Consider the following 14,631-nt stretch of genomic DNA (forward strand, 5'->3'; position numbering starts at 1 on the left):
CTCCAGGAAAAAAAATGGAACCATGTTGTTTTTTTCATTTATTAATTGCTTCCCATGAGGCATCCCGAAGCAATTTACAACTCTCTCTACCCAGCGGCGTAGCATGGGTTGTCAGCACCCAGGGCAAGGCAAGTAATTTGCACCCCTAACCCCTAACCTGCCGTCGCTGCCAGCTTCTTCTTGCTGCTGCCTGGGCTGGGGTATTTACGGTAAGGTAGCCATGGCAGCGGTGGCGGGTCCGTGTCAGGTGATCTGAGGCGAGTTGCCGCTGGCGCTGCCGCCCAAACGACACCGCTTGCCCAGAGGAGGAGGGCAGAGAGGCGAGGAAAATGCAACATGGCCCAGCAGCTGCAGCAGCAGCGGCGGTAGCGGGGCTGTGAGGAGGGGCTGCCTGGCGCGCCCGGACCACGGCGAGCGCTGAGAGCTGCTGCCTGCCAGATGCCTTCAGCCCGGACGCACGCACAGCTCGTCGGTTCCGCGAGACATGGGGCTCTGCTACAGCCTGCGCCCGAGGCTCTTCGGCGACTCCAGAGGCGGCAAGCGCCCCCCCAGATGTTGCGCCCGGCCCCCCCCTGCACCCCCCAGACTACGCCACTGTTTCTACCTAGGCTACTGTTAGATCAGTGACAGCTTTTTTTAGCCTATTAGTCCTGACTCTAGGTCCCACCAGCCTCGGGTTAGTCACAACAGTAGCAAAACTCAAATGCCTTTCTCTTGAGATCTAGTTCTCTTTTTTTTTTAAAAAAAAGGACCTAGGCATGTATTGGCTACATGGATAAGTATACAGCTTCAGTGCAAGATCCACTGTGGTGTAATTGTTAAAGAGTTTTGGACTAGGACTTGGGAGACCCATGTGTAAAATCCCCACTCAGCCATGAAACTCATGGGGTGACCTTGGGCCTGTTGCTCTCCCCCAACCTAATGTACATTTGGGAGGATAAAATGAGGAGGCGGAGAACCATGTTTGCCACTTAAAGCTCCTTGGAGGAAAGATAGGATATAGAATAATAAAAATATTAAATAAATAATCAGAGTTTGAAAGCATAATATGCTGATCTTTAGAGCAAAGGTTAAAAGTACCTCTCTCATAGCTTGTGATCGGTGGCAGGCCAACTGTTAAGATTTTCCCAGATAAATTAACTGGGAAAATCAGATATACTAAAGACCAAAAGTTCATCGAGGACTGGGGGAAATTTGTGGATTATCTGAAAAATACATGTGGTGTGAATACAACGCTAGTGGGATTTAAAGAGGCACTGTAAAAAAAGAAAATAAGTATTGTTTATTAGAAATAATGGGAGTAAGGAGGAAAAATGGCAATACGAAAGAAGGAAATGTGCATTAAAGGTTTAACTACGGATGATTGTCAGAGACGCTGAAGGAAGTCAAAAAATAATTACAATTTTTTGTATGTGGGATTAAATGAATAATCGGATGGAAATTTATAAAATGTATAATAATAAAAATTATTCTAAAAAAGAATGCATTAGCAGGGAGAATGGTAAAGGGACCCCTGACCATTAGGTTCAGTCGTGACCGACTCTGGGGTTGCGGTGCTCATCTCGCTTTATTGGCCGAGGAAGCCGCTATACAGCTTCCAGATCATGGGGCCAGCATGACGAAGCCGCTTCTGGCGAACCAGAGCAGCGCACAGAAACGCCGTTTACCTTCCCGCCGGAGTGGTACCTATTTATCTACTTGCACTTTGACGTGCTTTCGAGCTGCTAGGTTGGCAGGAGCAGGGACCGAGCAACGGTAGCTCACCCCGTCACAGGGATTTGAACCGCCGACCTTCTGATCAGCAAGTCCTAGGCTCTGTGGTTTAACCCACAGTGCCACCCACGTCCAGCAGGGAGAAAAGTCATAGCAAAGATAGCATTTTGTTGCTGGCATGCAGCAAGTCAACTCTTTGTTTCAACGAACTGGTAGAAGGATGTTAGCAAGGCTTAAAGTTCCTTGCAGACACTTGAATTGGCGTTGACCCTATCATGGCTCTACCACCAGTAGCCCAGGAAGGTTGAGTTGTTACAATCTCACAATTAAAGGGTTGTGGCAAAATGAAAGTGTTGTATTGGCATGGGAGATATTTTACTTTTTCAGCAGAGGAAATTCTACTGGAGTTATTGTGCATGTGCAATGCCTAATGGAGACTTCTCTTGTTCCTTACAGAAGCCCCTTGGAGAGCAATTTAGGAAGGAAGTTCATATCAGAAACCTTCCCTCTCTTTTCAAGAAGGTGAAGGCACCCCTAGATACAAATACATTGGATAATGAAGATGGAAGCCTCATTGCGCTCTTTGAGCAATAGAAGCTCAGGACACTTTCACTACCCCCTTTTCTATTCTGTGTTCTTTCACAGTAGCCATTTGCCTACTTTGTCTACTCTTCCCCCTGTGTTTGGATTCAGCTCTCTCACTGCCCCCCCAGCTCTTTCTGCTTCGGAGGCTGGAGGACTGAGTTCGTCACACCCCATCTACTACACAAAACCTGTTGGATTTCCCTATTTCCATTTGCAGCTTTATTGCACAACCTCATTTTCCTTGGATGGAGCCTAGCCATTCAGCCCTATCAATCAGTGGACCAGTTCTGTCGGAACTAACTTTCACATGGGCACACAATGCTTTTCCAGCGAAGGCAGCATGCTGCCAGATCTCTACTATGTCTTCAATCAGGATCCCTGCACTGTGGCTGCCTCAATATGGCACTACCAGAGGACTCGTCTGCTTCCCTTTGGAAAGGCCCAGCTCTTCCAAGTTAACCCAAGTCTGCACACTGAGCATTGCTGAACCCGCCAAGTCTCGGCCGACTTCAAGTTTCTCTAGAGAAGCAGCACTCTACCATATATCCCATCAAACCGGAGACAGTTCAGGAACTGGTGAAGTCTCTCTTACTGTCAGTTTGGCTCAGCCATACCTCAGGAAGCCTGAAGTGAACTATCGGTCCTTGTTTGGCCTAAGAACATTATAAAAATCGTATCCTAGCTTGAACTCTGGTCTTTGCTGTCAGAAGCCCGAGTACTGTAGACGACAATAGCCCAGGAATACTTTGTGCTGGTCTGAAATACTTAACAACAACTAGGATGAAATGCTGCATTTGGGGGCGCAGCAGCAGAGTTCTGGATTATCCTCTGCAGTGCCTGATGGTTCAAAATGCCTCCAAATCGGGCCTTAAAGTAGGTTAGGGTTTGCTTGTATAGCATAGGATTCCTAGCCCGCTTTAAAGTTTAAATCTTCAGCACTAATTTGGTCTTTGCTTAACAACTGCCGCAGTAGTTTAGCTGGAGATGCAAAAGAACGTTCATTGGAGAGAAGTACCGGTATGTTTTTAAGTGGCTTTGCAGTGCATAGATCTGGTCACATTAATAGAAAAGTGTGAAGGAAGCAGGCCTTAAGCTGGTGTTCAGATTCTCACTAGTACCCCCAAATCTACTCCAGCTTCCGTTTACCCTCTTAAAGTCTTGATCTCAGTGTAACTTTTATTAAAACAAAACTGCCACGACAAATAGCGTTGAAGTCTAGCCTAACTGTATTTATTGTGTCATGAGTATATTTTTAATTTTCTGTGGCCATAATAGAAAAAATAATAATAATGTTAAGGGGTTTTGGTAGGGATGTTGTATCTAAAGATGTCTCCAATCAATTGTGATACACCTCTGAATGTCAATAAAGCTCTTTCAGTTTTATACATAAATTCTTGGTCCTGGGTTTATTCTCACTAATTGGCAGTTCTCGCTGAAGCAACTCTTCTCATGTTTGAATTTTACAGCAGCTTTTTTACTATGGCAAAACTTTTATAGGTCAAAAGCTGCACGATTACATTTGCAGCTGGAAAGCTCACCAAATCTATTTAGTCTAAATAAAGTTCATTGCTAAAATTATCTTGGCTATTCATTCTGAATATGGGGTGAAGATCAGTCCCTTCCCTTAAGCAGATAGTTTATCATGCTCCTCAACAGTTGAAATTGCCAAACTACGTATAAGCTATTAGATCAATAATCAGCCCAACTGCACCTCCGTTCATGTATTAAAATAAAGCAGAAGATAAAAAAACCAACTTACTCCATAGGCAGTTGAGGCCTCAAAAATTATTTAATAAATAATAGAGAAGCTCAATGACACCATATTTTTTAGAATTCTGCTATTTGAGTGGTAGAAGAATCATCATAGGCATTAGACCTTACTGTGTAGCACCTTTGAGATTATCCATCAATATACATCAGTGGAAAGTTAATGGCAATTCTCAGAAAAGGCGGTCCTGTTACAGGTCTGATGTAGTCTTTAAAAAAGCAACTTAGAAGATAATGCAATTGCTGAAGCCTACCCATCTTCTGCTTGCAGGATATTTTTTAGCCACTTATGATATATCTGGCAAATTTGGTCTTTGCAATAAGCTGCCTAGTGGCATCACATATTCCTGCCTTTTCAGCCACATATCAAACTGAGTGCCACAAAAGTAAAAGGTACACAGCCACTTGCTTCAGTCTTTCACATCCGTGGTAGAGGGTCCGTTTCTCCTTGTCTACTGACCCAGACTTGGTTGACGCCCTCCTTCATGACACAGCTGCAGCGATCCCAACCAAGTGAATCCTTATGCTGAACTTTTCAGAAAGAAAAACTTATTTCTTTTGGATGAATTTAAGCTCCTCCAGGAACTGCTGACACTTTCCTATCAATACCTTGATTGCTTCACTCATCAGAACATCTGGAGGCAAGACACCTGTTGACTCAACAGAAACTGAAGAAACGGGATAGAATTAGATCCAAGGTAGCCAGTCCAGGCAAGGCAATTCAATTGGCAACATAATGCCTCAATGCACTGTGTGGTCTTATGCTCTTGTTAATAACCCTAAGAATTCAGAACAGTCTTAACATCCAATGGGGGTGGCAGGAAGAGAGGACATTTCTGCTCTTTGAAAATCTTTGTTTTTGTAACCATCAACCATGTAACCATCAACAACACTTAACTGTTTTTAGATTTTTAAGCACGGTTGAGGGGTAAGCTTAAATGTTTGAAGACTGAAATCTGGTGCTAAATCTGCAATCCCGACTGTTCAGAAATAACTCATATTTATGACTTACTCTCAGGTAAGTAGAATTAGGTTGCAGCCTTACTCGGCTAAAATGATTGCCAACTTTGTTTCACATCAGTACAGTGGTACCTCGCAAGACGAAATTAATTCATTCCGCAAGTTTTTTCTTCTTGCGAGTTTTTCGTCTTGCGAAGCACGGTTTCCCATAGGAATGCATTGAAAATCAATCAATGCGTTCCTATGGAAACCGCCTTCAGACCAGGTCCGGGGACAGTCTGTCCCCCGACCTCTTCTGAAGGCTGGGGGGGGGGGAGAGAAGGGCTTTTCTTCCCACCGCCAGCCTTTAGAAGGCTGTTCTGAAGGCTGGCGGTGGGAAGAAAAGCCCTTCTCCCCACCTCCCGCCCCGCAAGCTCCGGGGACAGGAGGGCTTCGCTGCCGACCCCCAGCATTTTAAAAGCCCCCGGGACAGCGGAGGTCTTCTGAAGGCAGGCGGTGGGCGAAAGTCTTTGCTCCCCCCCGCCTGCCTTCAAAAGCCGTCCGGGATAGCGGAGAAACGCGCTGCGCTTCTCCGCTATCCTGGGAAGGCAGGCGGGGGGGAGCAAAGACTTTTGCCCCCCCGCCGGCCTTCAGAAGAGGTCCAGGCAGTGGGACAGCCAGCATTTTAAAAGCGGTCCGGGATAGCGGGAAAGCGCAGCGCACTTCCCTGCTCTCCTGGACCGCTTTTAAAATGCTGGCGGTGGGGAGCAAAGCCTTTCGGCCCCCACCGGCCTTCCTGGACCTCTTCTGAAAGCCGGAGGGGGGCGAAAGGCTTTGCTCCCCACCAGCAGCATTTAAAAGAGGTCCCTGGAGATTTCCCTATGGGCTTTCTTCTTGCGAAGCAAGCCCATAGGGAAATTCGTCTTGCGGAACGACTCAAAAACGGAAAACTCTTTCGTCTTGCGAGTTTTTCATTTTGCGAGGCGTTCGTGTTGCGAGGCACCACTGTACATACATAAACAGATTTTATATAGAATTATAGGTAAAAGCATAGAAAACTACTTGAGGCCCCTTAGACGCATGACTACCACCCACAGTTACTACATATAGTAAAATGTCAGAGAAAGGGGCAGCAACAGAAGCATTTGAAGGCTTACTCACAGATGTAATGATCTCGCACCCGAGCCAAGCGCACAAGGTTTTTCAGGTCATTGTGACGAAAAATTTCTCTGCTGAATGTGTCCAATCTAGCGTTAGCCACTCTTGCCACTTTTTGCCCTAGAGAAACAGACCAACACTTAATATGCTAAACAGGTATGCTAGTGTGTTTACTGAACGTTCCCTCTCTACTGCTGAATTACGACCCTTTCTGCATCCCAAAGACAAGGGACATATATTCTAATGAGGAAACAGTTTCAAAGAATTTCCTCAAGGCCAAGGCAGTGGGGCCAAAGGTGGCATTTTCCAGGCTAGCCAGAGGGCAATTACAGTTTAATCTTATTATGCATAACAACAGGCCTCAAGGGAATTTTACTCCCCAAGTATGTGTGCATAAATCATATTACTATTCTAAGGAACTCACCAAGACCTCAAAGAGAGTTTTCACAAGCTAAAATTATCCTGACATATTGATGGTCAGATAGGATAGGATAGGATCCCTGAAACATTGTGCAGACAACAAGCAGAAGGAAAGAATCGTAGCCCCAAGTTTTCAATTTCTACAAACCACACTCGACAAAATACCTGCGGGGCAAGGTGCTGTAGGCCAGAAATGAGACCTCAGAAGAATACACATTTACCCAGACTTGGTATAGAGATGGGGTATCAGCCTTTCTGGTTTTCTCATCTCAATAAACATAGCCTCTGATTTTTGCAGTCTAGGGTAGAGATTGGCCCTCCAGAAACTGTTGGATGCCAAGTCTCTCTCATCAGTCCCAGTCAGCATGGCAAAGTCAGAGATGATGGGAGCTACAGTCTTAACAGCTTCTAGAGGGTCACAGAGTCCTCAAAGGGGAGGAGGTACAAAATACCTTTGATTTCCTGGACCTCAATAACCCCAGCAGAAAAGCAGTTCTTCAGCCTCTCAGCTGCTTCTCCTTCGATAGGCTGTAGTAGAGTGATTTCTGGCAAGAGCCGGTAACTGGCTGTAGCCACTGGAGAAAACTTTGCATGGTCTTTACCTGAGTAAAGAAAGTGTTCATTAAATAAAAAATCGGAGAGGGACAGCCAGTAAGCAACATGGAACTGTTGTTTTTCTTTAATCAGCCACCTAAACTTATATACACAACCAGTTCCTTGGTGGTTAATAATTCAAATTACCTGCACTACCTGAAACAGATTAGAAATCAGGTCATTTGGAATTCAAAACAGAGAAAGAATCTACTTCTGTTGCCGCATGATGGACCACACACATATGGACTTTCATTAGCTGCAGAGACATCCTTTGATATCCATTTGCTTGTGCAACAGGGCTTTCAGTTTCTCCTCTCCCACTGCAGTAGCCCAGGCAGGTGCCCCCTAAAATCTGCTCCAGAGAGTCACCCAATCCCTGGATTGGTAGAAGATAGACTGGTGGACTCTTTTTGAAAGACCTCCACCCTTCAGCATCAGACACAAAATGTTCACAGCACCTAGTTACATAAACCCATCAGTATCTTTTACGCCAGGAAAGCCCTTGCTAACTAATTTGAGTTTCCAGTACAGTGGTACCTTGGTTCTTGAAACTGATCCATTCCAGGATTCCATTCAACTCCCAAACTGTTTGAAAACCAAGGCGTGGCTTCCGATTGGCTGCAGGAGCTTCCTGTACTCAAGCGGAAGCCGCATCGGACGTTCGGCACCCAAAAAACGTTCGAAAACCAGAACACTTACTTCCGGGTTTTTGGTGTTCGGGAGCAGATTTGTTTGTCAACTAAGCCGTTCAAGAACCAAGGGTCCACTGTACCTATGCTAATCCAGATTGATTCAAATGATTCGGAAAGGTAGACTTTATACCTGACATGTCAAACTGGTAACAAGGCTGATTAACATGTGACATTCCTAGACTCAAAAAACACCACCACTTTCCCTCCAAAGCTACGTACAAGTATCTAAGGTTGATTGGTCAACCTAAGTTCTAGGATGCTTTTCCTTCGCTGTTCCACACAATTTAGTCTTTTACCTTATGAAAATGGAAGCCTATAGTACCAGTCCTGCCAATGTAGATACAATTCCCATCCTCAAAATACTGATATTTGGTTGTTCAGACGGCAACCTTTTTAGGTGCATCCAATTGACGTGCGATGGCAAACAGGAGCCAGGAAAGTAACTCCTGCACAAAAAGGTCGCCGCCTGTACTTTACACAGCCCAAAGGTCACAGGCAGATCTTTAGCAATGCAAAGAAGTGAGAACTGCAAGGCCTCACCATGGACCAGAGACAAGCTTCTTCCTTAAAGCAAAGGCAAACTACTGAAGAACAACCCAGAATGCCCATTCCAACAAACCAAAGACATCCTATCCTCTTGTAAAAAGGATATTAGCAAAACACATCTTGTAAATCACCAAGGAGCAAATACTAGCCAAACCCAGAAATCTCAGTGGTCCCATGCCCCACATTTCCAAAAAGTTTGCCAACTCCATCCCAGCACTCCAGCTGCCTCACCAATGCCTTTGACGCAGTGCATAAGTACATCGATCTCTTGGCCGGGCCGCAGCAGGGCAATGAGGATGTCGTCATGTACAGGACGGAACTTGGCATTCATGTTGTCAGCCTGAGAGCCCAGTGGCACCCATTCCATGTGCTTGCTGTAAACTGGAAAAAGAAAAGGCCAAAAAAGACTTGCGTCTGTAACAAGGCAGGCAACTGAATCAACTCTTAACTCCTCTCTCCACAAAAGGAAACAAACAATAGGCTGGAAGCTGGGGAAGGCATAAAGCAATTAATAATGCAAAGCAAGCTCTGGTGGTGTCATCTCAGAGCTTCAGGAGTGAGAGAGCAAAGGGACTGGGGACTGTCTCTCTCATGACACTAACAGCAGAAGAAGGAGCAGCTTTACCTTTATGGTTGATATACAGTTCGTTGGGGTCAGACGATTCCTTGGCTGCCTGAGGATTCCTGTGGCACTTTATTTTCAACTGGAATTGCAGAGTGTTAATTTCATCACATTCATCTTCTGCAAAAGGAACAGAAGAATAATCTGAAGCTACCCTGAGCAACTGCCACTTCTACTGGATGCCCAGGTTCTTCTGGTGCAGGGGATGGCTAATCTTTTGGGAGGCCAAGCATTGCATTGACCCACAGTCAACCACTGGAGGCCAGGAGTCAAAGTGGGTGTGGCCAAAGTATAAGAGTGGGTGTGGCCAAATTCTAAGGGATGCCTTTTTTTAAAGACACATTTTGTTGGGGCACAAATACCTTTTGGTATTACGCAATCAAAGCAGTGGAGTCATGGGTTAGTAAAATAAAATAATGATACATTTTTTTACTGGACAAATTGCGGAGAAGGCTACAAAATTCCTTTTGGCATTGTAATATCACAGTGGAAAGGGATCAGTAAAAAATAAATAAATTGTGGGGGGTACTTAGTGGGCTGTATGAAGCCTGTAGACTAGCCTCCATTGTTTTAATGTCTGTCCTAGCCAATGGGATCTTCCACAAATTCTTCTCACCTTCACTCTTGTATTCAAAGAGGCGAGGATCTGCACAGATAGGAATCAGTCCCAAACGATGAGCTAGAATTTCATCCTGCACAATGGAGGTGTTATTGTACACAAAGACCTTCTCTACGGCCATGGTTGGCACCTAAGCAAGAGTAAAAAAAGGTCATTTCAAATCAATATCCAGACACATTTCCTCTCAAATCAGCAGTCCTTAATAAAGAGCTACAGCGATCATTTCAGCCCTACCTGCATTGAAAGAGGCCGTGGTGTGGCTGCTCCTAAAGACGCTAGCTCTGTACCCTTTGGATCGGAACAGGTATCAGCCAGAATACCCCTTCTGGGGGAAGCTGATGGAGAGGGCCATGGTGGGGCAGCTGCAGGCATTCTAGGAGGACAACTTGGGACCAGTTTGCCTGTGGGATCACCTTACCCCACATGTGCCCACTCAACTCCTTCAAATGGCGGAAATGGAACTACTACAGATGCCACATAATACTTTTTTGAAATAACTTGGTTATTTAGCGTGTGTAAGTTCCCTGCACTTTGGAACTCCCTGTGCCTGCTAAAAATATTCTTGTTTAGACTAGCCCAGCCAGATGCTTAGGAAGCTATGGTGATTTTAATCTGTTTCCATGTTTCAACCTTTGTGTGTTTTAAAGTATGGCTGTGATTTTTTCTCAGTTTTGTTGTTTTATCTTTTTGTAAACTGTTTTGCAGGTGTTTTTTTTACAATGAAGTGGTGTATAAATAAAATGAAAGTTTGTTTAAAACTTCACTATTGGATTTTAAATTTCTTTAACCTGCCCTGGAACCATATGGTAAAATGTGGGTAAGAAATCAAATAAAATTAATAAATGAGGACCAGTTTAGTGCATTGATGAGGACGCTGGGCCAGGAAGTTTGTCTACACCTCACCATTAGCAAATTCATCAAGGATGGTTTAAAATATTACCAAGGCATTTTATTTTGAGAATGAGCTTGTGTGATTTAGCAAGTGGCCTATCTACTCCATTAGTCTGTTTGCAACAAAGACTAGCCAGGTGCCACCAAGAATCTCATAAGCAGAGATGCCACCATTCATTGTTAGTATGCAATGCAGGGGACTAAGATTTATACTGCTTCTAAATACAGAAAAATTATCAGGAGTCTTGTGCCACCTTAAATACTATCAAGTGTATTATGGAATATAGCTATCATGGAACAGCTCAATGGGTTTGAGCATTGATAGCTCAGTTAGAGGGTGGTGCTGATAATGCCAAGGTCGCAGGTTCAATCCCCATATGGGACACCTGCATATTCCTGCAGTGTAGGGGGTTGGACTAGATGATCCTCAGGATCCCTTGCAACTCTACAATTCTATCATTCTATGACTCAAACTCATATCATAAGAATTTGAACGTTTTGTGTAGTCACATTGGCCAAGAGCTGTTCCTCGATCCATGCTCTATGAAAGTGCCTAACACCAATGGCCACTGACACATCCAATAAAACACTAAAAATCTGATTTATACAAATTATCCCCAAATGACTAGATAATCTATACACAGCACCAAGCTTGCTATTCCAGACAACAGTTTTTCTAGATTCTAATGGCATCTGAAATTCATGAATGTCTGCTTGCTTTCCATAACAGAGAAGTATATTTTAAACATTGCAACGTTCAGAAGTGTTTCTATATATTTCAAATGGTTCTCAAGGCCTCCCATCTCATTTTGCCCACATTGGAGTCTCTTCAACTAACCTGCTCAACAGATTTCCCCTCAACATATTTTTGTATATTTTTCAGGGAAATCTGAAATATATTTATTGTATATTCTAAAACAACTCCATTCTGGCCTTTTTGTACTTGCAGAAAGGAGTAGCAGCCAAACCTGGGCAATAATGTTCAACTAAAGGATTATATTGCAAGTGTCTTATTAGTTGCTTGGGAAGAGAAATGGATACCTCAGCAAGCAAGATGCGTCGGAAGGCATTAGCAATGGCAGCATCAATCCCGACCATGTCAAATTCCAGAGTGCTTTCATCCATGTGCATCACATCTACTCTGAAATTCTGTTGGGGACAAGAAGGACAAGTGTTCAAAATGGACATTGTTTGTAGGTTTAATATGATAAAAATGCCATGAAATAAAGTGTGGCAAGTAACCCACACAACCCAAGGACCCATGGCTGGTGCTCATTGGGAACCGTAGGGTGGAAGGCAAGGAGACCAACAGTAGGTGACACCAGAGCCAAAGTCAGATAGAACCAACTAATTTTAGCTTTGCTACTATCCACCTCCCTGCTGAGTCGTACAAGGACAACACAGAGACCAAGCAGAAGGAGGTTCATGGCCAGTGCTACCCCCTGGACTAGATGTAAGAAAGAAGGCAGGCACGTGAGGACTTGTTCAGGGTTAGGTGAGCTGGGTGGGGCAGTGTCATCTTTCTTCTAAGAGAGCACCCTTCACTGACAACAGTGCAATACGACACAACAGCACAAAAACTTAATGACAGAATGGGCAAAGGGCAATTGAACCAGAGTGAAATGTTTGAGTGAATAAACATGTTTTAACTGCCCTTGGAGACATTATAATGAAAGGGCCTCCTGTATCTCTGACTGAGAGTCATTTGCCTACCACCAGCAGCATCATTCTCAACAAACCTCAAGCTAAGATGCACTTTTTCATTTGTGTACCTTTGAAAAGCCTCCTGCAGCACACTTTAAACCCACAGCCCAGATGCATAGTGTCCAACTAGGCTGACAGCATTTCTGAATTCTTGTCTGAACAGTACAACAGCCTGAACAAAACTACAAATCATTCCTAACCACTGGCCATGCTGGCTGGAGTGATGAGATTTTTGATCTCAAGCATCTAGATGCAATCAGGTTGGAGAAGGTTGATCTAGAAAGACAGGATATTCCACAACCCTACAGGTTGCTATTTTTGCATGCCCCCACTGAGTGATGCAAGATTCCAGGGGTTTAGGTGGTTACCCAGGGTTTATGTTTCCTTTTGGAAATGAGGCACAGTGGAGATTGTGGTGTCTTGACAATATATGGTTTCTTTACACACACACACACACACACACACACACACACATAACCTGAGCCTACAATGGAGGGCCTTGTTTTTCCCATAGCCGCAGACTTACGGTAGATTCAATTAAAAATCAAACACTGATCTCAAATGTTGCTATGAGTCTCCCTCCAGCTTACTGCTGTAGTTCTATGTCACCTCACTGCCAACTCTCAATTCTTGCTTTTGTCTTTTTCCAGTTACCAGTCAGTTGAAGGAGGAGGGCATCCATTTGCTGCCTCACACAGATCCACTTTCCTTTGTTTCCCTTAATGGCTCATCACACTGGCTATCACCTCAACACAGGAAGCTAGCCTAGTTTATATTTTAACACTTGCTGGATCCAGGGGTTAGAAGAGAGCTGCATACAGCCTTCTTCCTCCCACCCCAAATTCATAACACTATGAAGGACATCAGTAGGCACAAGAAAAACTATTAAGAAGAGGTGGGAAACCTGGGGTTCTCCAGATGTGCATGGACTACAACTTCCATCATCCTTAACTATTGGCCATGCTGGCTGGGGCTGATGGAGTTGGAGTCAAACAACATCTGGACGGCCACAGGAGCGCCATTGGAGGGGGGATCCCTGGCCTAAAGGAAGCCAGCATTTTAGAATGTCCAATTGGAAGATGTACTCCAACCCATTTACTTAAGCACCAAAATTACTCACCTTTTCAAACTTCTCCTTGTCCCAGGCATCATCATATCCAGAGTAATTCCCAGGAAAGTCTGTTGTGTGGACCTGGAAGAAGAAAAGACCACAGCTCAGTGGTATAGCATGTAGTTTGCACCCACAAGGTTCCAGGCTTAATCCCCTGCTAGAGCTAGGAAAGGCTATCGTCTGAAACCCTGGAGTCACTGCCAGCCAAAGTATATGATACCAAGCTAGACAGACCCAGGGTCTGACTCAGTGTAAGGCAGATTCAGATGTTCAAAGGGCAGAACGAGTGGCAGATATTCACTTTAGGTAGGTATCTGCAGCACAAAGGGAGAGGGCAGAATTCACACATGTGTTACTGGTCATCTAACGATTGCCCAATAAGTCGACTTGCATGTGGAAAATAGGCAAAACTTCCCAAGCATCTCAGACACATTACTTCAACTCTAACACATCACTTTGTTTTTAATGAAGCCACTTCATATATGCCAACCAATAGATGTTTTCTGTATCAGTAGAGTATTTTAGTTGGATTTTTGCATTGGGTTTTTATTTTGTAATGGACATCAGTCATTAAAAAGACAGTATAAATAATAAAATAAATATATATATGAATCGTTGAGCAGGAACTACGCCTGTCCACACCAAAGACTGGCGCCACGCGCACGCAACACGCAGCCCTCGACGCGTGTATCCCTTCCAGTCCCCATGAAAGCCCCACACTAAGCCCTTTAGCTGCCTCCACTTCGGGACCAGAGATTGTCGCTCCTCCGGCATCTTTCCCGCTCTTTGACTTACGTTGCGGACGCCAAACTCGCCCAGGACCACCCGGCTCCGCATCTCTTCCACGCTCCTGGACGCCGCCATCTTCCCCTCCACCGGCTGCGGAAGAAACACGCAGCTGCGGCGCGCGGCGTCGAGTTTTGTTTTCAGGAGGAAGGCGGGGGGAGAGCAACGCTTTCTGAGTCACGTGATACAGGCCAGCCTATGGCTGAGGCACATTCATAGACCGAAAGGAAAACACGTTGCTCGCGTTCAACCTGCCATGTTGTGCGTGGCGTCAAAAAACGCTCTTTGTATCGGTTTGGCCTAGAGCTGAACGTATATTGGCCTCGGGTGCTACCTGTTAGGCTTTCCTTTTCCTCTCTGTCCGTCTCTCACAGACCACGGCTTCATAGGTCCCTCCTTGGGCAACCTAGGCCGGAGCAACCAAGATGGCGCAAAGGATAGGTCGCCTGCCACGAAATGTCGCGAGAGCTCCTAAGTCTCCACG

The 14,631-nt window shown here is 44.9% G+C and overlaps 2 protein-coding genes across 4 annotated transcripts in view; one reads left to right on the forward strand and one right to left on the reverse strand.

The window, feature by feature from the left end:
• XPO5 (exportin 5) overlaps nucleotides 1-3,689 on the forward strand; it is a 39,977-nt gene extending 36,288 nt beyond the window's left edge. For both annotated transcript variants that reach the window (XM_079969172.1, XM_079969171.1), the window contains exon 32: nucleotides 2,170-3,689. In XM_079969172.1, the coding sequence (XP_079825298.1) occupies nucleotides 2,170-2,307 (138 nt within the window). In that variant the 3' untranslated portion in view covers nucleotides 2,308-3,689. The remainder of the gene's footprint in view (nucleotides 1-2,169) is intronic.
• Nucleotides 3,690-4,068: 379 nt separating this feature from the next.
• On the reverse strand, nucleotides 4,069-14,610 carry POLR1C (RNA polymerase I and III subunit C). 2 transcript variants are annotated; one of them, XM_079969331.1, is made up of 9 exons: nucleotides 14,482-14,610; nucleotides 13,371-13,442; nucleotides 11,588-11,695; nucleotides 9,653-9,785; nucleotides 9,040-9,156; nucleotides 8,646-8,795; nucleotides 7,035-7,184; nucleotides 6,166-6,282; nucleotides 4,069-4,733 (listed from the first exon to the last, which is right to left on the reverse strand). In XM_079969331.1, the coding sequence occupies exons 3-9, from the start codon at nucleotides 11,675-11,677 to the stop codon at nucleotides 4,615-4,617; spliced, it is 876 nt and encodes a 291-aa protein (XP_079825457.1). In that variant the 5' UTR covers nucleotides 11,678-11,695; nucleotides 13,371-13,442; nucleotides 14,482-14,610; the 3' UTR covers nucleotides 4,069-4,614. The 2 variants fall into 2 exon arrangements, with proteins under 2 accessions (XP_079825457.1, XP_079825456.1); XM_079969330.1 differs by lacking the exon at nucleotides 14,482-14,610 and adding an exon at nucleotides 14,157-14,438.
• Nucleotides 14,611-14,631: the final 21 nt, after the last annotated feature.

Source organism: Podarcis cretensis (genome assembly GCF_951804945.1).
Source record: "Podarcis cretensis genome assembly, chromosome: 3".
NCBI lineage: Eukaryota > Metazoa > Chordata > Lepidosauria > Squamata > Lacertidae > Podarcis > Podarcis cretensis.